General features: G+C 56.5%; 4 protein-coding genes across 4 annotated transcripts; 2 read left to right on the top strand and 2 right to left on the bottom strand.

The window, feature by feature from the left end:
• Positions 1–584: 584 nt before the first annotated feature.
• Positions 585–3,878, bottom strand: BZA05DRAFT_420857 (uncharacterized protein; the record flags this gene model as incomplete). Its single annotated transcript, XM_051485668.1, has 6 exons — positions 585–944; positions 1,131–1,462; positions 1,508–3,342; positions 3,374–3,494; positions 3,545–3,634; positions 3,722–3,878. 6 exons carry the CDS (start codon positions 3,876–3,878, stop codon positions 585–587), a joined length of 2,895 nt encoding a protein of 964 aa, XP_051336875.1.
• Positions 3,879–6,019: 2,141 nt separating this feature from the next.
• BZA05DRAFT_420856 (uncharacterized protein) lies at positions 6,020–6,621 on the bottom strand (the record flags this gene model as incomplete). The annotated part of the gene is made up of 3 exons (XM_051485667.1): positions 6,020–6,037; positions 6,103–6,317; positions 6,483–6,621. The coding sequence occupies 3 exons, from the start codon at positions 6,619–6,621 to the stop codon at positions 6,020–6,022; spliced, it is 372 nt and encodes a 123-aa protein (XP_051336874.1).
• Positions 6,622–7,687: 1,066 nt separating this feature from the next.
• Positions 7,688–9,980, top strand: BZA05DRAFT_132945 (uncharacterized protein). Its single transcript, XM_051478818.1, has 4 exons — positions 7,688–8,014; positions 8,083–9,069; positions 9,122–9,524; positions 9,583–9,980. Exons 1-4 carry the CDS (start codon positions 7,818–7,820, stop codon positions 9,967–9,969), a joined length of 1,974 nt encoding a protein of 657 aa, XP_051336873.1. The 5' UTR covers positions 7,688–7,817; the 3' UTR covers positions 9,970–9,980.
• Positions 9,981–17,514: 7,534 nt separating this feature from the next.
• BZA05DRAFT_132863 (ammonium transporter AmtB-like domain-containing protein) lies at positions 17,515–19,744 on the top strand. Its single transcript, XM_051478817.1, has 4 exons — positions 17,515–17,825; positions 17,915–18,424; positions 18,491–19,318; positions 19,553–19,744. The coding sequence occupies exons 1-4, from the start codon at positions 17,756–17,758 to the stop codon at positions 19,660–19,662; spliced, it is 1,518 nt and encodes a 505-aa protein (XP_051336872.1). The 5' UTR covers positions 17,515–17,755; the 3' UTR covers positions 19,663–19,744.
• Positions 19,745–20,715: the final 971 nt, after the last annotated feature.

Raw genomic sequence — 20,715 nt, 5'->3', positions numbered from 1 at the left:
TGTTTTCGTGATTTTCGTCGATGTAGATCCGCCTGCCACTGTCCCTGCCACTGCCCCTGCCACTGCCCCTGCCACTGCCCCCGCTCTCCTCCGTGAAACATGCCCCTCATCCTCCGAGCTATCATTACTCGAACTCGAGCTCGAGTCGGAAGTAGAATCGCTGGACGAGGCCTCAGAAACATGTCCTGCAGCCGTAGACTGTCCGTGTCCGTGTCCGTGTCCCTGACCGTGACCGTGAACGCGCACGACCGAGGGGGCCGAAACAAATGCCTCTGAAGATGAAGAAGAAGAGGGTGATGAATGAGAAGATGAAATATGAGTATGAGAAATATGCTGATGAGAAATATGAGAATGTGAAATATGAGATGTGTGAGAAGAAGAAGTATGCTGATGGATATTATAACGAGAAGATGAAGAAGAAGAATTATTGACTACACTATTATCTACTACTACTGCTTTCTCCGCCGCCGATGGTGGTGGCGGTGGTATCTGCTCGTGTGTCTGCAGCGGCAAGGGAATGGGCCGCACTCCCTCACCGGACACGCCAACGCGCGTCACCAGCGTTGACGGCGTCGCGCCGGTGATTACCGTTGCCTTTGTTGCTGTTGTTGCTGCTGCTGACCCCGACTGTTGATACTGCTCATGATGCTGATGTGCGATTTGTTGTACCGACTGCTGCTGCTGATGTTGCTGCTGGTGTTGATGTTGTTGCTGCTGCTGCCATTGCGGTAGATAGGGTTGCTGCCCGTATTGCGCTTGCTGCTGCCCGAACTGCGTTTGTTGCCCGAATTGCCCAAACTGCGCTTGTTGCTGTTGCCCGAATTGCTGTTGCTGCTGCTGCTGTGGAAAAGGTCCCTGGTAAGAATGTGTTTGCTCACGCTCACGCTCAAGCTCAGAGATGGAAACGCGCGAACGACGGTGCTGGGAGGAGGAGGAGGAGTATTCTGTCGCGAGGAGGGGGGCGGGGACGATTGCGGAGGTTGAGGAGGTGGAGGCAACATTGACATTGGTGGTGGGCTCGAACCTTGATGTAGTCTGTTGTTCCTCACGGGCCCGAGGGGTGGGGGCGAAGGTTTAGAAAAATCCGGTGATACAGATACGGGGGTGGGGGGAAGATGACTTAGACATACCTGTTTCTGCTCCAGTCCTCCATAAGTGTGCTCCCTATACGAGGACGCCGACCTGCGCTCGCTCCCGTTCCCGTTGCGCTCTTCGGCATAGACCCCCGCGCCCGCACCTCTTGTCGTCTGCTGCTTCTTCTTGCTGCTTCCGCCGAAGCCAAACAGCGCGCCGCCCAGCGCCGCCACAGCCGATGCGCGTCGCGTGGGGCCCCTATTGCTAGGGCGCGTGTCGTCGCTCGACGGGGTGAGGGAGCTGTCGGAGCTATACGATTTTGGCGATTTGTTGCGGCGGCCGGCAGAACCACCAGCGGCGACGGCAGCGGCGGCTCGCGCGCTGGTTACTGCGGTAGAAGTAGTGGTAGCAGTAGTATTCGCGCGGCGCAAACCCAGTGTCCACCAGCTGCGGCCGCTGGACATGGCAGTAGTGGTAGTATTGCGCTCCTCCTTCCTCTTCTTGACGTCGTGCGCCACGCCGCCCTCGAACAAGCTGCTCCCCGAGGAGCTGCTGCGTCTCGAGCCGACGGAGGAGTCGCCCATCCAGCCGCTGCTACTACTCGGCGCACGGTAAAGTTTTCCGCCGCTGGACGAGCCATAGACGGAGGTCGAGGAGTGGCGCCTGTTGGCCACGAAGCCGGAGCGTGTGGTTGCGTTTGCGCGAGTGCCACCCGTAGAGTTGTGACGGGTCAGCGCGACGTCGCTGTAGTTGTACCCGCCGCCAACCCGGCTCGACGACCCGTTGTTCTGCTGCTGCCGCTTGTCGATCACCACGTCCCACGAGCTGCGACGCTCGCTCTTCTTCGACCCCCACAGCGCGGACTTGATCGAGCCGGCCATCGAGATCGGCGCGGGCTTCTTCGGCGAGAACGAGCCCCACGGCATTTCCGGCGAGGTTGAGTAGAGATCACCGTACGCGAGCGCATCCGACGATGCGACCGACGTCGCTTTCTGCTTCTTCCTGCGACTGAAGAATCCTCCGCCGCCGCTGGTCGACCGCGAGCCGACGGACGAGCCGTAGGCGAGGCCGTTGTCGGAGCTTGAGCTCGGCGCGCTAAACACCGAGGATCTGCTCGAGCTCTTGGAGTGGTAGCCGCGCCGCGATTTGCCCTTATCCTTCTTCTTGCTGGCGCCGCCCCACAGGCTGCCCATGATGGACGACGAGGACTTCGAGTGCTTGACGCTTTGGTACACGCCGTCGTGCGATCGCCGTGAGCGACGCGCCTGCTCCTCCTCCTCCTCCTCTACGTAGTAGTGTGGGTGTGGAGTGCCGTCCGCGCCGTACCCCGGATCGTAAAAGAGAGTGCTGGACTTCCCCGCGGCGCTTCCGCCGGCGTGGAGGCCGGCGGTCAACGACGACGACGAGTGCACAACCTTTGTCGACGACGATGAGTGCTTGATCATGCTGCTACTGCTGGCGGTGGTAGTGCTGACGACGCCGAGCGCTCGTCCAACCCTTCCAAACAAGCCCTGCGATTGCTCCGCGCTCCGAATCTCCTCCTGTCTCCGCCGCCGACTCTCGATCTTCCGCTCGTGGCGGATCCTGCGGTACACATGCTTCCTCCGTCTCGACCCCGAGGACAATCCCGCGTCGTCACTCGACGAGTCCGAGCTGGAAGTGCTACTGCCGGTTCCATCGGACGAAGACGTGGACCTCCTCCTCCTCCTTTCGCCCCAACCCCTCGGGCTCCTCGGCACCCACACGCGGCGCTTCGCGTCCCACCGCTCACTGACATGATGCTTCCTTGGCGCATCGGCGGCGGACGACCCGGGCTCGAAGCAGTCGCGACACATCCCCTCGACCTCGGCCCACGCCTCAAACTGGCCGATCTGCTCGCGCTCCGACTCCTTGAGCGAGCGCCAGATCCCGCTGAGACTCCGGCGCAGCCCCGTGCGACTGTGGTGTGTGTGCGTGTGTTGGTGCTGGACCATGGCCAGGCTGCTGCTGCCGCCGGAGGAGCCGGACGCCGCGAACGGGTTCTTGCCGCCGCCGACGAGCTGCATCGAGCTGGAGCTCTGCTGCATGCTCTGGCTGTGGCCGTTGTGGTGGTGCACCAGGTGGTGCTGGTGCTGGTTGGAGGAGCCGCTGCTGCTCGATTGCCCCCCCATGTAGCCCGCGGTCGTGTGCGAGAGCGAGTGCGCGCTGTTGCTCTGCGTCAACGCGGTGTATGACGCTCCCGCCAGCGGCCCGGTGGTGTACGGCGACACCTGTGGCACCGGCACGGGCCTGTATGTGGATGGCAGGCCGTGGGGTGCACTGGGAGTGGGGATCGGTATTGGCATTGCCGACATTGGTGTCGATGAAGTATGTGCCGCTGTATTTGCTGCTGTAGCTGTAGCTGTAGTGGTTATTCCCAGACCTCCGCCGCCGTTCAAGGTCTGGCCATAGTATGACGAGTTAGCAAAGGGCGGGGGCTTATCATACGTACCCGACGTAGAAGTACCATCAGTCGACATGTGCGCATAGACCGAGGAGCTCGACGTGTTCACGTTCGCGTTCGCGGCGCCGTTGGACTTCGCTGCGGTTGTAGTTATGGGTGTTACAGTGGTTCCCGTTGTTGCCGCGGCCGGAAGAGGAACCGAGCATGTGGTAACAGCGGACTGACCGCGATCGGCTGTTTTGGTGGTGGTGGTAGTGTTGTTGTTGCTTGCTGCGGAGAGGCCGCGCGGGAGGAAGGGCTCACTGCCGGGAGCGGTGGATTGTTGTTGCTGTTGCTGCCCTTCGGCGCAAGGGGTTCGTGATGACTTCATGGGCGACGACATATCCGGCGATGGTGATGGATTATCGTTGATGTCTCGTTCGAAACAAGCACAGAACTCTCTCGAGGGAGTCGCGCGTTGATTCTATGGCCGCTATGTATGTAGGAAAATATGGACGCGAATCTGGACGATGCGATTGGCCGCGGAACGGGAGGAAATGGATGCTAATAACACAGAAGGAATTCGAGGCTCGCTTTCGTGGATTGGATGAATGGAATACAATATGTAATACACAGGGCAGGACGCGCGCGCGCGGAGTTGGAGGGCGTCTATTCGTTTAATAGTTGGGGGGAAGGGTATCGATGTGTTTGGCCGGCCGTTCAGGAGTAGTAGAGTAGTAGTAACAAGCAAAGCAAATTGCAAGCAAGTAAATACCGTCTGACCAATTGCTAGCAATTGCGGTATTGGTTGACGGGTTGGTCGCGTCTGTGTGGGCTCAGTGTGATGTGATTGGGCCCGCGTTCGTTCAATTCTTCTTCTCGGAGACGATGTGGTTGGTGCCGATGGATGGGTCAGGGAGAGGAAGGCAGGAAGGCAGGAAGGCAGGAAGGCAGTTCTCGTCTTCGTGTTCTTCTTCTTTTTCTTCAAGGAGGCCACTTGAGGGAGGCGATGTGCATGCAACGGACTTGCGTGTAGGGTAGGTCAAGAAGGATGATGTGGATGGGGGTGGAATGATGGATGATAGGCAGCAATGCGAACGGGGAGGACAACCAGTGAGAGGGCGGCTAGTCGCAGTTGCGTACCGGAGGAGAAGAAGAAGAAGGGTGGCGGCGGTGGAGGGTGGAGGCGGCGATGATGATGGTGGAAGAGGGTGATGGGTGTTTGTTGACGGCCTACCTACTTGGAGGATGTGTTCCTACTAACCAAGATCTCTCCGTCGAATCGAAAAGGCCAAGGTGGGTCACGGTAAAAGCGACGATAATAGTGCACAGGAAAGCGTGGACCGTCGTTATGCGGTGCTCCAAGGGGATATAGAGTGGTCTGCGTCGGATCGGGGTCAGCGTCTGAGTGGCCGCGGGACGGTAAATTGCAGCAGAATGCTCCAGGGACTTAGGGACTCTAGTTACCCGCAAGCAGGCAAGCTGGTAAGCTGGTAGGGGCCGCGTAAAAAGGGTAGGGGATGGATCTAGGTAAGGTCAAGAATAGGGCAAAGGCCAGTAGCCGATGAAGAAAGAGGAGACGAGAGGGAGCCACGGCACAATGTACCCTAGGCAGGCGAGACGGGCTGAGCTGAAGAGGAGGAAGAAGAGGAAGGACCTCAGTGGCGAATCGAGTATGTATCAGCTCGGGATACGGTACGGACAGAGGCAGTAAGAAGACGGGACAGTGGAAGGTCGGCCCGTGTTCGATATCTCTCGGTCAAGCCACAGTTCTTCAAGGGATCGGGTTTCCGTTTCTTCGTTTCTTCGTTTCTTCACGATATATATCTCGGGCTTCGGACAGGAAACTAAACAGAATACAATAACAGTCGTAAGAGGTCGTGAATGGTCGTGAGTGGTCTTGAATTGTCTTGAATTGTCGTGATGGTCGTTTATTCGTTTATTCGTTATTCGTTTGTCCGTTTGTCGGTCTGTTCGTTTGTTGGTCGTGCAAGAGGTCGTTACAGAGTTCGGATTCTCGGAAGCGGCGATAATTGCGAACAAGTCAGGCTGCTACGAGAGCACGGAGATGATTGGCAATATCGCGAGGATCATATGCAAAGCGCGTGTGGGTATCCGGACAGAAGTGGCGCAGAGCAGAGGATTCCCGCAGTGAGCGATAAATCAGGGGCGGTAACGAGAAGGCGGGAAAGGCAGGAGGCGCTGGGCAGGCGGGAAGGGGCTGTGGTGCAGGAGAAGGCGGAGATGGGAAGATCGGAGAAGGGAGAAGGCGGCTTCGTCTCTGGCTGATGCTGCCTGCTCGTCCAGTGTACTAGTACTAGGAGCAGTTAGTATTAATCGTACGAAAGAAAAGGAGGAAGGAAGGACGGAAAAAAATCAAAAAAATCGACACACGCTAGAGCTGAGGGAGCTGCAGGCCAAATTGCAGTGCAGCCGATTAACGGTAAGGTGTCGTTCATTAGAGGTTCCTCTAGGCGACGACGGGATTGGTCGTGAGGAATCTGAGCATGGAGGTAAATACGACTTGCGTGGGTCTGCAGCGTATCAACTCCGTAATAGAGACTAGAGTAGGGTAAGTCAGTAAATAAGTGGTTAGTGGTGGGCTCATGCACGCCATGCACACTTACGAAGGCGGATCGCAGCAAGCAAAGACGGGGAGGAGACCGTTGCTTCTGCTGCTTCTGCTGCTGCTGCTGGTGATGCTGCTGAAGATGCCTGCCAGCTGCTCGAGACTCGATAGACGAAATGCGGCGGGGCAGTATCGGCGTAGGTGTGTCGTTGGGGCGATTTCTTGTCTGGCTGATGATCCCTCCCGCGATACATTCATCACCGATCGGAACAACTGAGTGCAGCAAGCAAGCAAAAGCACATGCAAGCAATAGCAGCAGCAGATAAGCATTGTAGATACCACCGCATTCAGATGTTTGACGAGTGGCGCGAGCGGAGGAGAAGAAGATCAAGATGCGCCAGCCAGCCAGCAACCCGAATGGCTTTGAGATACCCATACCTCTTGCTCTTCTTCTTCTTCTTTTCTTCTTCTTCTTCTTCTTCTTCTTCTTCTTCTTCTTCTTCTTCTTCTTCTTCCTCTTCCCTTCTCTTCTCTCCTTCCTCCATCTCCTTAAGGTTCCACATACCACATCCTTCATCCCTAGTACAACAACGACAAATAAAATAAAAAGCTTGCACCACCTTGCCTGTCCCATTGGCCCCACTCGTCTGCGTCAGCAATCAAGATCACTGGGCCAGTTGAGTCCCCCCTCCATCCCATCCGACGTGGCCCTGCAATTGCTCCAATTGGCTGTTGCGGAACGCGAATGTCTGCGTTCAGGTGGGTGAGGCGAGTGCAGAAACCCAGCCTGCCTACCAGCCAAGCATGCGGATATCATGCGTTGCGTTGGGAGGGAAACCACTCCCTCCCCCCCGACCATCCCACAGACAAACGCCCCTTCTACCCTCCCACTCCCCCCTCCGTGTGGCGACGAATAAGGACTTTCCCGGCCTCGTGCATCCGTCCGCCGAAGGTAACCCCAACGCCAGCCAGCCAGTCAGCATTCCCGAACCGTGATGGTGTGCAACTCCCCGACCGAATAGCGCGCTTTTTCAGCTGAGGCAGGGTCAGCGGGGGCGGAAATCCTCATGTCGTCGAGTGTTTGTGAGGTCACATCCCAGCTATTCCAAAATGCTATTATGTAGTACCCAGAATCCTGGATGCCAATCGTTGCCGCCAAAGTGAGACAAGAACGAGTGCGAGGTCGAGATGCGAGACAATGCCATTGTCGAGTCATGTACACTCACTCGTTTCTCCAAGCGCCCACCGTCCCCTCGCCTCCCCGCAATTATCGCCACGGCCAATGAGCCAGAGATGGTGGGGCCAACTATGGGCTTCTAGGTCGTACCGCTGCATATCTTCAAACTCAGGGGAACCCACCACCCAAAAGCATGCCAGAGCATGTATCCCATCTCCGACCGAGGTGAGCGCGAAGGGAGAGAAAGAGAGATGGCTGTCGACCAGAAGCGCCCCTCCAGTCCAGCAATATTGACCTCGCCCTCCTCCGACCCCTCCGACCCCTCCTCCGACCATCCTCTCTCGCAAACACCCATAACCCAACAGCCCTCAAGTGTACCGGCGTAGGTGTTACAAGGAACCGCTCCTCACAACCTCAGCTCGGACAATCTGGATCTGGATCCTCTTCCCGTTCGGCAACGCATCGGACGTACCGGTATTCTTCAAGGTTCAGCTACCTAGAGAAGCGAAAGGTGGTATACGGTAGCTCGCGAGCGAGCTCTCAGCTCCACATACGTAAGGGTAGCTATAAAAAAAAAGAAAAAAATTAATCAGAAGATGTCGGACATGTCGACCACGAGCCTGGCAACCGCGCTCCACGGCCTCGGCATTCACACGTCCGAGGAGGAGAGAAGACACTCCACAGCCTCAACCGCGTCCACTCCGATCGAGTACTCGCCGCCGGCAACACCCCCGCCCGCCGACGCCGAAGACAAGAAAGACCGCGATCGGATAATCGTCGGCATCGACTTTGGGTACCAAACCACTCCCGTCCCCCTCCCCCCGCCCAGCTCAGCAGTCCCCCTAACCCGGCCCGACCCAGAACCACCCACAGCGCCCTCGCCTGGGCCCACACCAGCACTCCCGACGAGTACGAGGTGATCACGCAATGGCCGGGGCAGTCGGGCAAAGACTGGGGCAAAGTCCCGTCGGACATCTCATACAACACGGGTCGCTCGCCATCACCGCCCGCGACCACCACTCCCACCCCCTCCTCCCTCACCCCGTCCCCCGACACGCTCTCCTTCAAATGGGGCTTCGAAGTCCCCGCGGCGGACCCGCAAAAGCTCAGCTGGGTAAAGATCCTGCTCGACCCGTCACAGCCGCGTCCGACCTTCGTCCAGCCCAAAAAGTCCGTGTTGCCACCCGGCAAGACGCCCGTCTCCATCGTGACCGACTACCTGCGCGCCCTGCGCGCCTACACGCTGCTAACGCTGACGCGGCGCCTGGGCGCCGAGGTGGTCGAGACAACCCCGGTGGAGTATGTCCTCACTGTCCCCGCCGTGTGGAGCGATAAGGCGCGGGCGACTACGCTGGAGGCGGCGGTGGCGGCGGGGCTAGGCGGGGTGGAGGACGAGGAAGGGGGCGGGCTCAGACTCATCACGGAGCCTGAGGGCGCCGCGGAGTATGCGTTGCGAAGCTTGAGGCCGAATACGCTGAAGGAGGGGGACTGCTTTACGGTGTGTGATGCCGGCGGCGGCACGGTCGACCTGATCACGTATACCATCTCGTCGCTGCAACCGCTGCAGCTGCAGGAGGTCGCGGTGGGAACGGGCGCGCTCTGCGGTGCGGTCTATCTTGACCGGAGGTTTGAGGACTTTGTGGCCGAGAAGATTGGTAGGGACAGGTTTGAGGCTATGGATCCTCGCGCCAAGTTCCAGATGGGGCAGTATTGGGAGACGTATATGAAAAGAGAGTTCTCGGAGAAGGTTGCTGGCGACAACGACGATGATGACTTTTGGGTGCCTGTGATGGGCGTGCCGGATACGGACGACGGAAGGATGCGCGGTGGGTTCTTGAGGGTTTCGAGGTGCGCTTTCGTCCCATACACTACGGTATATAGATGTGCTGACCCGTCGCAGAGACGAAGTACGCGAGATCTTCGCGCCGATCGTGGCGCAAGTCCTCGAGCTCCTCGGGGCACAAGTGTTACAAGTGCTCAAGTCAGCGCAAAAGCCCGTCGGCGCAATCCTTCTCGTCGGCGGCTTCGGCAGCAGCGAGTACCTGTACCGACAGATCCTGTCCTGGTCGAGCGGGAGCATCCCGGTGCTGCAGCCGCGCAACGCATGGACCGCGGTGGTGCGCGGCGCAATAATCCGCGGCCTCCAGGGCGACACCGTTAAGGCCCGCCTGAGCCGTCGCTACTACGGCGTCGTCCATGACGCCAAATTCGATCCCCAGAAACATGATGACGTGGAAAAGCAGTGGCACCAGCTGCGATGCGAGTGGGTCGTCAGGAACAGGATCCAGTGGTACATCCGGCGGGTATGCGCCCCGTCCCGCCCCCGCCCCTTCTCCCCCTCCCCACTGACCATCCTTCCAGGGCGACGTAACCACCTCAACACGCACGCTCTCGTTCGCGTTCTACCGGACGATCGCGGCTTCAGACATAGTCGGCGGGACCCACGCGCTCAAGACGGAGCTGTGGGTATGCGATGCCGAGACCGCGCCCAGCAAGCGCGACAGCACGGTGCGGAAGCTGTGCGTGATGGAGAGCGAGCCCGTCCCTGTCGAAAGGTTTGTCAAGATGCGGAATGAAAAGGGCGACGTGTTTTATCGCGTCGATTATAGCCTCGACATGACAGTCACCGGCGGCGCAGTGGTTTATGAGATGAGTATGGCGAAGAAGGGGGTCAAGGGAGTGAAAGGGGAGAAGGGGACGAAGGGAGAGAGGGAGAAGGTAGGAAGGGTCGAGGTGAGGTATGAATGAATGATGACGACGATTCGCGTATTAGAGTTTTGTTTGTTTCCCCTCTGGTGAGGGGGCATTCTGATGCGTCATAAAATATGGTTCGGCTTGGGTTAATGGTGCGCGACGATTTTGGTCAAGATTTTTTTGTGGATAGAAATGAAATGTAATATCTATTCTGCAGCGCTCGTATGCAGTTGGGCGGCTATGGATAGGGCGTGGTGTTTGAAACTGACGGGTTTACTTGTTGCACTCGCATCGAGCATGATCGTTGGCAGTGTTCATTCATTCACCTAGCATGAATGTCTGCAATGTTTCATTCAATCGCTCACTCGCCCAGAACGATTCGTCTGCAACGCCCCATTCCCTCACATTCGCTCACTCAGCACGATCGTCTGCGGTACCTATTCACTCTTACAACACAATCGTTGGCAAGGTATCATTCAATGTTCCATTCAGTCACCCAGCACAAAACATGAGGATGGTCTAGATTACGTATGAATGACGACGAAGAGTGCGTGTGCGATTCGCGTATTTGAGTTTTGTTTCCGTCTTGGAAGAGGGGGCGCATTTTGGTGCGTCATGAATTATCGTTCGTTTTGGTGATGGTGGGCGAAGATTTAACGATTTATTTGGTGATAGAAATGAATTGTAATATCTGTTTTGCTTCGCTCGTAGGGAGATGAGCGGCTATGGATAGGGCGTAGTGTTTAAATCTAGAGGTTTTTAGTTGTTTCACTCTCACATAGCATGGTCGTTGGAAGTTTCGATTCACTCTCGCAGTATGATGATCTGCAGTGTCCATTCAGTGTCCCATTCACTCACCCAGCACAAAACGGTGGGATGTTCGAGACTAGGTATGGATGACGACGACGAGTGCGTGTGCGATTCGCGTATTTGAGTTTTGTTTCCGTCTTGAAAGGGGCGGGGAGGCGGCATTCTGGTGCGTCATGGATTATCGCTCATTTTTGATATTCGTGGGATTATTTTTATTTTTGAGAATAGAAACGAACTATAATGTCTACTTTGCTTCGCTTGTATGGAGATGGGCGGTGGCGGATAGGGCGTGGTGTTTGCACCTGACTGGTTTACTTGGTCTGCTCACGCAGGATGGTCGTCGGCAGTGGCCATTCACTCTCCCAGGCTCCCAGGCTCCCAGCGATCGTCTGCAGAGTTTCATTCAACATCCCATCGAATGCCCATCAAATCACTCGGCACGATCGTCTGCAGTGTCTCATTCAGTGTCGTATTTACACCCGCACTCGTCTGCAATGTCCCATTCAATGCCTCATTGACTCATCCAGCACAATCTTCTGCAATGATGTCAGAATATTAGACCTCCGGAGATGACGATCTTCCTAGCGCACTCTAGCGGGGGATCCGACCACGGAAGACCCACCTTCCGAAGGTTTAGATCCAGAGATTTTCTGGTTCGTGAAGCTTGTATACCGGTATAGAGAGAGAGAGCTGCTCACGATAGGTACTGTTGCTGTACTGAATACTATTGTCTTCTTCTACCTACTTCATTATTCAACAAATGTCACATTCACTCACTCAGCACAATCGTCTGCGATGTCTCATTCGGTCACATTAACTCACTCAGCACCATCGTCTGCATTGTCCCATTCAATTCTCCACTCACATTCAGCACCATCGTCTGCAATTTCACATTTACTCACCCAGCATAATTTGTGTAATGTCCCGTTCAAAGCCTCATTCACTAACCCAGCACGATTGCCTGCAATGTCCCATTCATGTCCCGTTCAATGTGCCATTCATGCCCGATCTCTCCCTCATTCACCGCCGTCTAACATAACACGAAGAGCAACAACGCAAGACCTCAAGTCCGCCACGCCCAGGATCCTGGCAAAAACCTCCACGTTGCAAGCCGTAGTCATGGGTTGGCACTCGGAACACGGATATCCGTTTTTTTTTTCCTCTTCTTTTCTTTGGCTTTTACTTGTTATTCTTCTTGTATCCATGGTCGCCGAGAGGCTGAGAAGATAAGGATGCACTATCGGTAGCTGGGGGAGGGGGGAGGGCGCAGGAATAGCAGGAATACTGCCGTGCCCGAACCTAGGGGCCAGTAGAATATCCACTTGTGTACACAAAGATGAAGCACAACAGTGAGCACTCAAGAACCCATAGCTTCTGCACCTGGCTATCGCCAAGTATCCACAGCTACAGCAACCACCGCACTGCGTAGCCGGAGGAAGTCACGGCTACAAGTTTTATCGACCTGCGTAGCTTTCGATCGACGCGGTGCATCACCAGCCGCGGGGTCGTAACCTCAGGGATCCATTCACACGACCTATATGCTACACTACAGTGTTATTCACGGTCGGGTTGTCGGTGGTATCGGTGGTATGTACGCGTTCGGGACATCACGACTCACGAATCGCTGCAGCGCTTGACTTGACGGACAATTCTCCTAGCTCACTACCCGCCAGAGCACTATCTGCCAGACTACTTTACACATGAGAAAATGAACAATTTGCACGGTTCGTCGATGGTGCAGATTTGCAAGAATTCGAGTGATAGTGAGTGATAGAGCCCGGCATCTGCACGATACCTCCTCTCCCCTCCCCTCCCTCCCCCCTTCCCCAGGATCTGGTGCGTGCCTGCCTGCGTGCAACGTGCGACGTGAGCTACGTTACGGTGGTGCTGTCATGCGGTGGTGCTGTGTACATACGTACGACGTGGACGGTGGACGGTGGAATGCGGGATTCCGCATAGTCCGTGGTAGACATTGGAGATGAGTTCGTGTACGGTGTACGGTGTACCTGTGTAAGCCTTAAGGACGTGGGGGGAAATGTGTGACAGTGTGACGCTCCTTCAAGCCTTGTTGTCGGGCGGCGAGACATGTAACATTGTAATCTGCTCGCTTTCGTATCGGTACATAGCATCGTGGCGTCGTAAAAAGCCCGAGGCGGAGCGAGATCGCCGCGCCCACGAATGATTGCAAGATGGACTCCGGAGGTTCCTGCGGATCAGGTACACATAGTAGACGTTGGCTCGATGTTTCTTCTTCTTCTTCTCCTTCTTCTTCCCCAGACAGGGTCATACATACATACTTACCTACATCCTGCCGACATACCGGCCGGTTACTGGCCGACCCACGGCAACCTGACACTGCGTAGTACCCTCGCATGATGTACCGTACCTACTGTCATCCTGCGCCTACCCACTCCACTCCACTCCACTCCACTCCACCGTGCCGGATGGATGTACGTTGTACGCGTGCGTGCGACTGGCGTGCGTGCAACGTGAAGTCGGCGACGATCCACGTAGCGAGGGTGGGCCCAGGGGTGATATGTATAGGTAGGTGGTATTCGTTCACGCCTCGAACGATCTCCCCAACATACCTAATTTGCACATGGATGGGGTAGATATGTTGTACATGGGTCCTCGCAAGAGAAAGCAAGAGAGACCAAGAGAGAGCCCGCCGACCGGCTTCCTCCGCAAGCCGCAACCTCTCCGACATGTTTTCTAGCTCCTCGTCACGCGTCATCTCCTCCACTCATCCACGAGAACTTGCGGGTTCCCCGGCGATGTATGTTTCATAGCGCTGCCTGGCCTAGAATCGCCGAGATCTTGGGGCCGTTGAGGCGCTGAGGCGTTGACGGCGGCGCCGGAGATCGGGGGTGGTGGATGACTGCGGCGAGCATGAAGAGGGCGGAGTGGAATGTGGGGGATACGGGAGGTAAGTAAGCAGCTATGGTTGGCTCCGATGCGACGGACTGATAGAGTGTTCGCCGCGCTCCGTTCAGGAAGCAGCCCCTCTCCCCGTTAGAGGAGGCAGCCCTCATCTGGCGGTTTGGCGAAGAAATAGATACCTGCCTCGATACAGAGTCATGATCTTGGTCTTGGTCGATATTTCCGCGCCGGCCGGCCGACCGGGATGCTGGCGATTCGATTCGCCCACTGCGATACATGATCCGGGGTAACCGTGTAACTAACTGTGTAACGAAGGGTTAGGGATGGGATAGTCAGTTAGGACTGGATTGCGATCGGCTTTAGCATACCTAGTAGTTATGGTCGCCGAATGCAAACCTTTCCAACGCCGGGTCATCTGTACATGCCATGCCATGCCATGCCTATGTACCACTATATACACACCTACACACCATACCGCACATCCATACATCTGTTCCCCCGAGCGAGCCTCCACGTTTGCTCTGCACACGCACGACTGGGGAACGACTGGTCGCCGAGGGGGTGGGGTGCGTGCCTGCCGCGCTTTCTTTCTTTCTGTCTGGGCCCTGCCCTGCATTGCATTGGCATTGCGTGGCGGGAGAATGGAGATCCAAGAAGCCCGGCGGACTGACGCTGACGGACTGACGGACTGACGGGTGGCGCCGGGTCGTGAGTGGTCTGGTCTGGGTCTGCGAAACTGGGAGACTGGCTCGCCTTAAGAGATGATAGATCGCGAACGAACGGGGAACGGGAAGCCGCGCGCGGATGAGGCGGTTGGCGCTATCATATAGTATAGTTACGGCGTGGGTTTGTAGGAATTGAGGTAGTGTTTTTATTCCGTGGCCGGGAGGACTCGAGTCCGTGCAGACCCACAGTCATCCCGGATTTTCGATCCCGCCTTTCGATCGCCGCCTTTCGATCGCCGCCTTCGCGCCGTCGGACCGACCAAGAGCATCGAGTCGTACGAGAATCTTGCGTCGCTATGAGGTGCTGCCGTTCGGTTTCCCCCCGCCCCCAGAGTCTGAAGGTTTCCCATGCGAGTTGTGCATGTCGTCGCTCTTCCCGCTCCAATGGATAAGCATTCCCCTCCATTGCCCACTGCTGCTGCGCCCTCTGTGGTGGAGACGACGACCTCTGCCTCTCGCCTCTCGCCTTTCGCCTCCGCATCAATCATCATGATTCATCTCCATCTCAGTCCCGCGTAGAGTTGTCTACCGTACACCATGTTCCATACAAAACAAACCTACTCCACCCGCGGCGCCGCCAAGCAATTCCTTATCTCTGACCACCTCGCGCGTGAAAACAACAAATAACCGTGTCGCGCACGAAATTTTAGCGAGGCGGATGCGGCGCGCCCATTGGCCAGACCAGCTCCGGAACCGTGGTACTGTCAGACTCGCCAAGGCACCTTTTTATCATCTGTGGGACGGCGACTAGATAGAGTACACGGAGAAGGGGAGAAGGGGAGAAGCCAATTGCAGATGTGGAATATCTGCCGGTCGGTGGCTGGCTGGTTATCATATCAGAAGAAGGGAAGCCCATCGAGAGCTTGGCTTGGAGTGCGGAGTTAGTTGGAATACTAGGTACGGGTTACGGTAGTAGGTGCTATAGCTGCCCTGTGTATGTGGAGTACTATGCAACAGCGCACTCCAGAGTTGGTGATTCATGTTGTTGACACAAGTGAGAGGGTAAGATAGAGTACCAGGCGCTGATGTTGCTGGGGAATCGCTAGAGATTCGACATTCTGGCCATGCTGGTTGATTGTTTGTTGATTGTTGTTGTTGCGAGGAGGAGGAGATGAGGATGCTTTGATAATCAGCGGCGCCCCCCACGTCGGCGATCATTTAGAAACCTCGCGCCAGGGCCAGGCCAGCTTATATGAGCAGAGCATATCAGAGCAGAGCAGCGCAGCGCAAAGCAGCGCAGAGTAGGTAGAGTAGAGTACAGGACCGGTACATCCATCCAGTCCATCTCACCTGAAACTTCGCCGTTGGTGTATGTATGTGAACGATGGAATGATCGGAGCCAGCCGAGCGCCACCGCTCCACCGCTCCACTGGGGGGATTCTCGGCGGGTTGGCGTAACTGCCCAGTTGCCTTGCCCACGTCCCCGATCTGCGGCTGATCCGGTTGCGCCCTGCTATGCCGGCGGCTGGGAGCTGGGAGCTGGAGCAGCACTCGGCCACCGCAGTGGCCGCACCTTCTCGGGGGCAGCAGTTCTATGCATACCGTACTACCTATAGCATACTCGCTATCGATACCCGAAGGGGACGATCTTGGTGATGATGACGGGCCCTACGACTTTCGATTTCTTGCTCCGGCTTCTTCCCTTATCTCTGCGTGCGCCACCTACGGAAGAGATGTTAGTTCGTCCCTTAGCTCGGAGGGCTAACTATCTAGCGGTTCTGTTCGCCGCAGCCCTAGTGGGAGTTCCCGTATTGTACATTCCCATGCCGGGCTTTGGCTTCTCGGAAGCCAGTGCCAGTGCGCCGTACGTCGTCGTCCCAAGGCTGGCAAATCGACGGTAGAGAAGATAGTTGCCGGTAGATTGCGCCCTTACTTCGCCTGCGTACGGTGTTCAGCACTTTGTTATCTGTAACCACGGCCCTCCTTCAAACACAAGGCAGGACACAGTGTCATACCGTATACCGGCGGTACTTTGCTCTATGCCCCGCGAAGCATGATAAGCGACTCGAGTATGTATCTAGAGTCGACGTGAAGGAAACGAAGCAGGTGCGATAACTACTGGTAAGTCGGTAGTATGTAGCACACTGCGGTGTGTTCCCCACCACCTCCACGGGCAACTCTGCCAAGTGGCCATCCCACGCCAAGAGATGCGGATGTGCATCATCAATCGAATCGAAGCACGAGGCACGAATGGCTCCAACACGCGAGCAGGTCTCGGATAAATTCTGGAAACAGCTCAGTACGGGAGGCGACCATGTACAGTACACGGTGCTAGTAGAGTTGAGTAGAGGACTTGCTAGTAGCAGTGGAGTAGAGCGCTCTCTGCATCCGATAGAGTGCCTGGAGCACCTCTAAATGCGGTTCCCAGGCCAATCAGATCCGGCACGATCAGGGCTGGGAGGAAGCAGTAGTACTGGTAGGGAATGTAGGAAGGCAGAATGGAGCCCGGCGATGGAGAATGGTGGTGGTATCATGGTTACCTAGATTAGATGGAAGGAACCCGTCAAGCACGAGTGGTGGTGGTGCTGGTATCAAAGTTACCCAGATAGAGCGAACCCGTTGAGCAGGAGTGTACTGGTATCATAGTTACCTAGATAGGGCGAGCCCCCCCTCCCCGGTTCCCCCCAGCCAACTGCCTGCGCTGCCAGTTCGGCGACGTTCCAAACCCCAGCAAGATGTCTGAACGGGGAATTGTGCGACAAGATGCTCTATCGCTGCTGTACCGGGACTTTCTTCTAGCTGCTGACCAGCCAGCCCTGATTCGCCGGGCTCGTCGCGGACTTGCCAACTGCGGCAAAATAAAATAAAAAATAAAAATAAAAAATACCCGAAGGCGGCGTTCCTTCTCGTCCAGGAACTCGATCCTTCTCCAGGAACAGTTTAGTCTTGGCAGGAATGTACCCAGATTCAGGTCCTACCCACCCCACAGCCTTCTGCTGCTTGCGACGCCATCGCTGGAAAGCTTGGTGCAACGAAAACGGTGGCGCACTGGTTATCTGCTCGCTCGCTATTGACATGCTCTAACACTAATTACAACTTCGTACGGAGATACGTCCCCGCACGCATCCCTCCTGCGCACGGAAAGCTGGACCCGAGGTTCCCGCAACCTCCTGGTGTGATGTGTATCAGCATTGGTGAATCAGACAACCCGAGATCCTCCCCCCCCCCCCCCCCCCCCCCCCCCCCACCGAGAGTCGGATCCTTTAATTGTCGGGCTCCTGCCCCCTCCATCGGGTCCCTTTCTCTTTCGATCTCCTCTCCATCCCACTACAGCTCTCCATCAGCATATACACAAGTCGAGGCAGTGCCTGGTATAAGACGACTTGCTTGGCCATATCCGACAATCGAAGTCCATCCACGACATCGACACGACCGCTCCGTATCTACAACTCAGTAACAGCAGCTTCAATCTCCAGTTCGCCAACATGTCGTACGCCCATACCGGTGCGCCGACCGAATTCAATGGCACAAACGCGTTGATGGGTGGTGATTCAAGTGAGCATTGTCCCGTCCAACCGCAATCGTCTCGACTGGGACGTCGGTGGTTTTGGCCCGGGCCGAACTGACCGCATTCCCCCTTCCAGGAACCGAGAACCTGAACCAGTGGTTCACTCATGGTGACGTCTCCTACATCCTCATCGCCTCGGCGATGGTGATGATCATGGTTCCCGGCCTCGGCTTCCTCTACTCGGGTCTCGCCCGGCGCAAGTCCGCTCTGTCCCTCATCTGGGCATGTATAGGATCGTCGGCGGTGGTGACGTTCCAGTGGTATTTCTGGGGATATTCGCTCGCGCTGTCGCCGAGTGCAACCAACGGCTTCATCGGCGACCTCAAGCGCTTTGCGCTCCAGAACACGTTGGGCGCTCCGTCACCAGGCTCGCCGCTCATTCCCGAGCTGCTGTACAGTTTCTACCAGATGCAGTTCGCCGCCGTCACAGTCGCCATCGTCATGGGCGCTATCGCCGAGCGCGGTAGACTCCTCCCCGCCATGGTCTTCACCTTCTTCTTCACCACCCTCGTTTACTGCCCCGTCTGCTGCTGGGTGTGGAATGTCAACGGATGGGCTTTCCAGTACGGTGTTTTGGACTACGCTGGTATGTTCTTCACGGGTTGGGGGGATTGCGGCAGGGCTTGCCGATGCTGATTGGTTTTTTCTACAGGCGGTGGTCCCGTTGAGATCGTTTCCGGAGTCGGTGCTCTCGCATACTCGATGGTCCTCGGCAAGCGTCAGGAGAAGATGCTCCTCAACTTCCGCCCCCACAACGTCTCCTTGATCACCCTGGGAACAATCCTCCTCTGGTTCGGCTGGCTCGGCTTCAACGGAGGATCCGCTTTCGGTGCTAACCTCCGCGCTGTCATCGCCTGCTGGAACTCGAACCTGACCGCCGTCATGTCTGGAATGACCTGGGTGCTCCTTGATTTCCGTCTGGCCAAGAAGTGGTCAATGGTCGGTCTCTGCTCCGGGCTGATCTCTGGCCTCGTCGCGGCTACTCCTGCCTCCGGCTTCCTACCGCTGCACGCCTCGATCCTTCTCGGCGTGTGCTCCGGCGTCATTTGCAACTACGCCACCAAGATCAAGTACCTGATCCACATCGACGACACGATGGACGTGTTCGCGGAGCACGGCGTGGCGGGCATGCTCGGGCTCATCTTCAACGGCCTGTTCGCCGCCGACTACGTCATCGGCCTCGACGGCGTCAACAACGGCATCACCGGCGGCTGGCTCAACCACAACTGGAAGCAGCTGTACATCCAGATCGCGTACATCGTCGCGTGCACCGCGTACACGTTCGTGGTCACCGCGCTGATCTGCTACGCCATCAACATGGTTCCCGGGCTGCAGCTGCGCGCGACTGAGGAGGCAGAGCTCCTCGGAATGGACGACGACCAGCTCGGAGAGTTCGCGTACGACTATGTCGAGGTCCGCCGCGACTACCTCGCCTGGACCCCGGCGAAGGAGTACCATCACCAGCCGAGTCCTGTTGCGGGTGAGCTCCCTGGTTCTTCCTCCTTCGATGCGATCAATGTTCCCCCCACAAAGCAGGAATAAGGGTGGAGATGATGGAGGCATAATACGTGCCCGTCATTCTCCGCGCCTGTCTTTGCTTTCCCCGTCATCTTCTCCGCTTTCTTCTCCCGACACTCGCCCGCCCGCCTACCAAATCACCCCAACCCTTCCATCCATCATCAACAGAAAACTGACAGGTCTTCCGTTCCATTAGCTGGCGACCGCCACGGCATCGCCGCACACAGCCAGATGATCGAGGGCTCATCACCACAATACCAGACGCCGCCGTCGCCCGTTACAGAGCTCAACACGAAGAAGGACTAGATCTAACTCCAATTTCTCCTGTTTTTCTTACGACCGTTCGTTTTTTGGATACATCATCATCACTTTTTGGGATCGGTTTGGGTTTGCAATTGGTTATCACATACAAGCGGGTGTTTTATTTATTTTTCTAATTTTTTTGTTTTCGTTTTCGTTTTTGATACCATTAACTACGCCGCGACCTTTTTCTTCTTGCAGTTTCTTTGTTGTTTAGGGGGGTTGGATATCGTGGATATGTGCCTCTGCCTGTATGTAGGGGAGGCCGTTCGGTTTTTGGAGCGATAGTTATGCGGGTTTGGATTTCAGTTGGGGGTGGGGATTGTTTGTTACTTTGTATGTACGTGGGGATGGGGGGCGGCGGCGGCATATTCTTTCGTTTTGCTCTTATAAATTTTATAAGTAGTACCGGTACTTAGGTTACTCTACTGCACTGTATGCACATTGCGGATGCCAATCACGACAATAACAGCTACAACTCAGCAGAGATCTAGATGTGTATGTGTGTAGGTATGTCAATTCGTGATGTCCGCCTGCCTGGAGGCTGGGCCGGTGGGGGGTGGCGGAGATCGGACGGAGATCGGCGGGTGGCCGGTTGGAGGATGGGAGGACGGCGGAGGACGGAGGGAGGGAGGTAAGTTCAGCGCTACGCCACTATCTACATTATGTATCTACATTCATACCGGTACCGGTACCGTATCTCCAGGAACCCGACTGGACTGGACGGCACTGGACGGCACTGGACGACACTGGACGGCACTGGACGGCACTGGACGGCACTGGACGGGGCTGACAGCCATTAGGTCACTCGCGGTGTCAGCATTCCTTCCTCTGGAGACTGGCCCTCTGCTAGGTGCAAACGCCCGCCGCGCCGCTGCGCGACGACCGCACCAGCGCACGAGTCACCTCGGCGACACCCGGCGATACCGGTACCCAGCGATACCCAGCTACATACACCCGGCGGGCGACCCCGAGCGATACGGAACGGCGACACGGAACGGAAGTGGGAACGGAACAAACTCGATTCTCGTTTCTCGTTTCTCGTTTCGCGGTCATCCA

Source organism: Tricharina praecox, assembly GCF_024521635.1.
Source record: "Tricharina praecox strain CBS 144465 chromosome Unknown BZA05scaffold_23, whole genome shotgun sequence".
NCBI lineage: Eukaryota > Fungi > Ascomycota > Pezizomycetes > Pezizales > Pyronemataceae > Tricharina > Tricharina praecox.
Note: the sequence above shows the minus strand (reverse complement) of the source record. Positions and strands in the feature narration are given on the sequence as shown.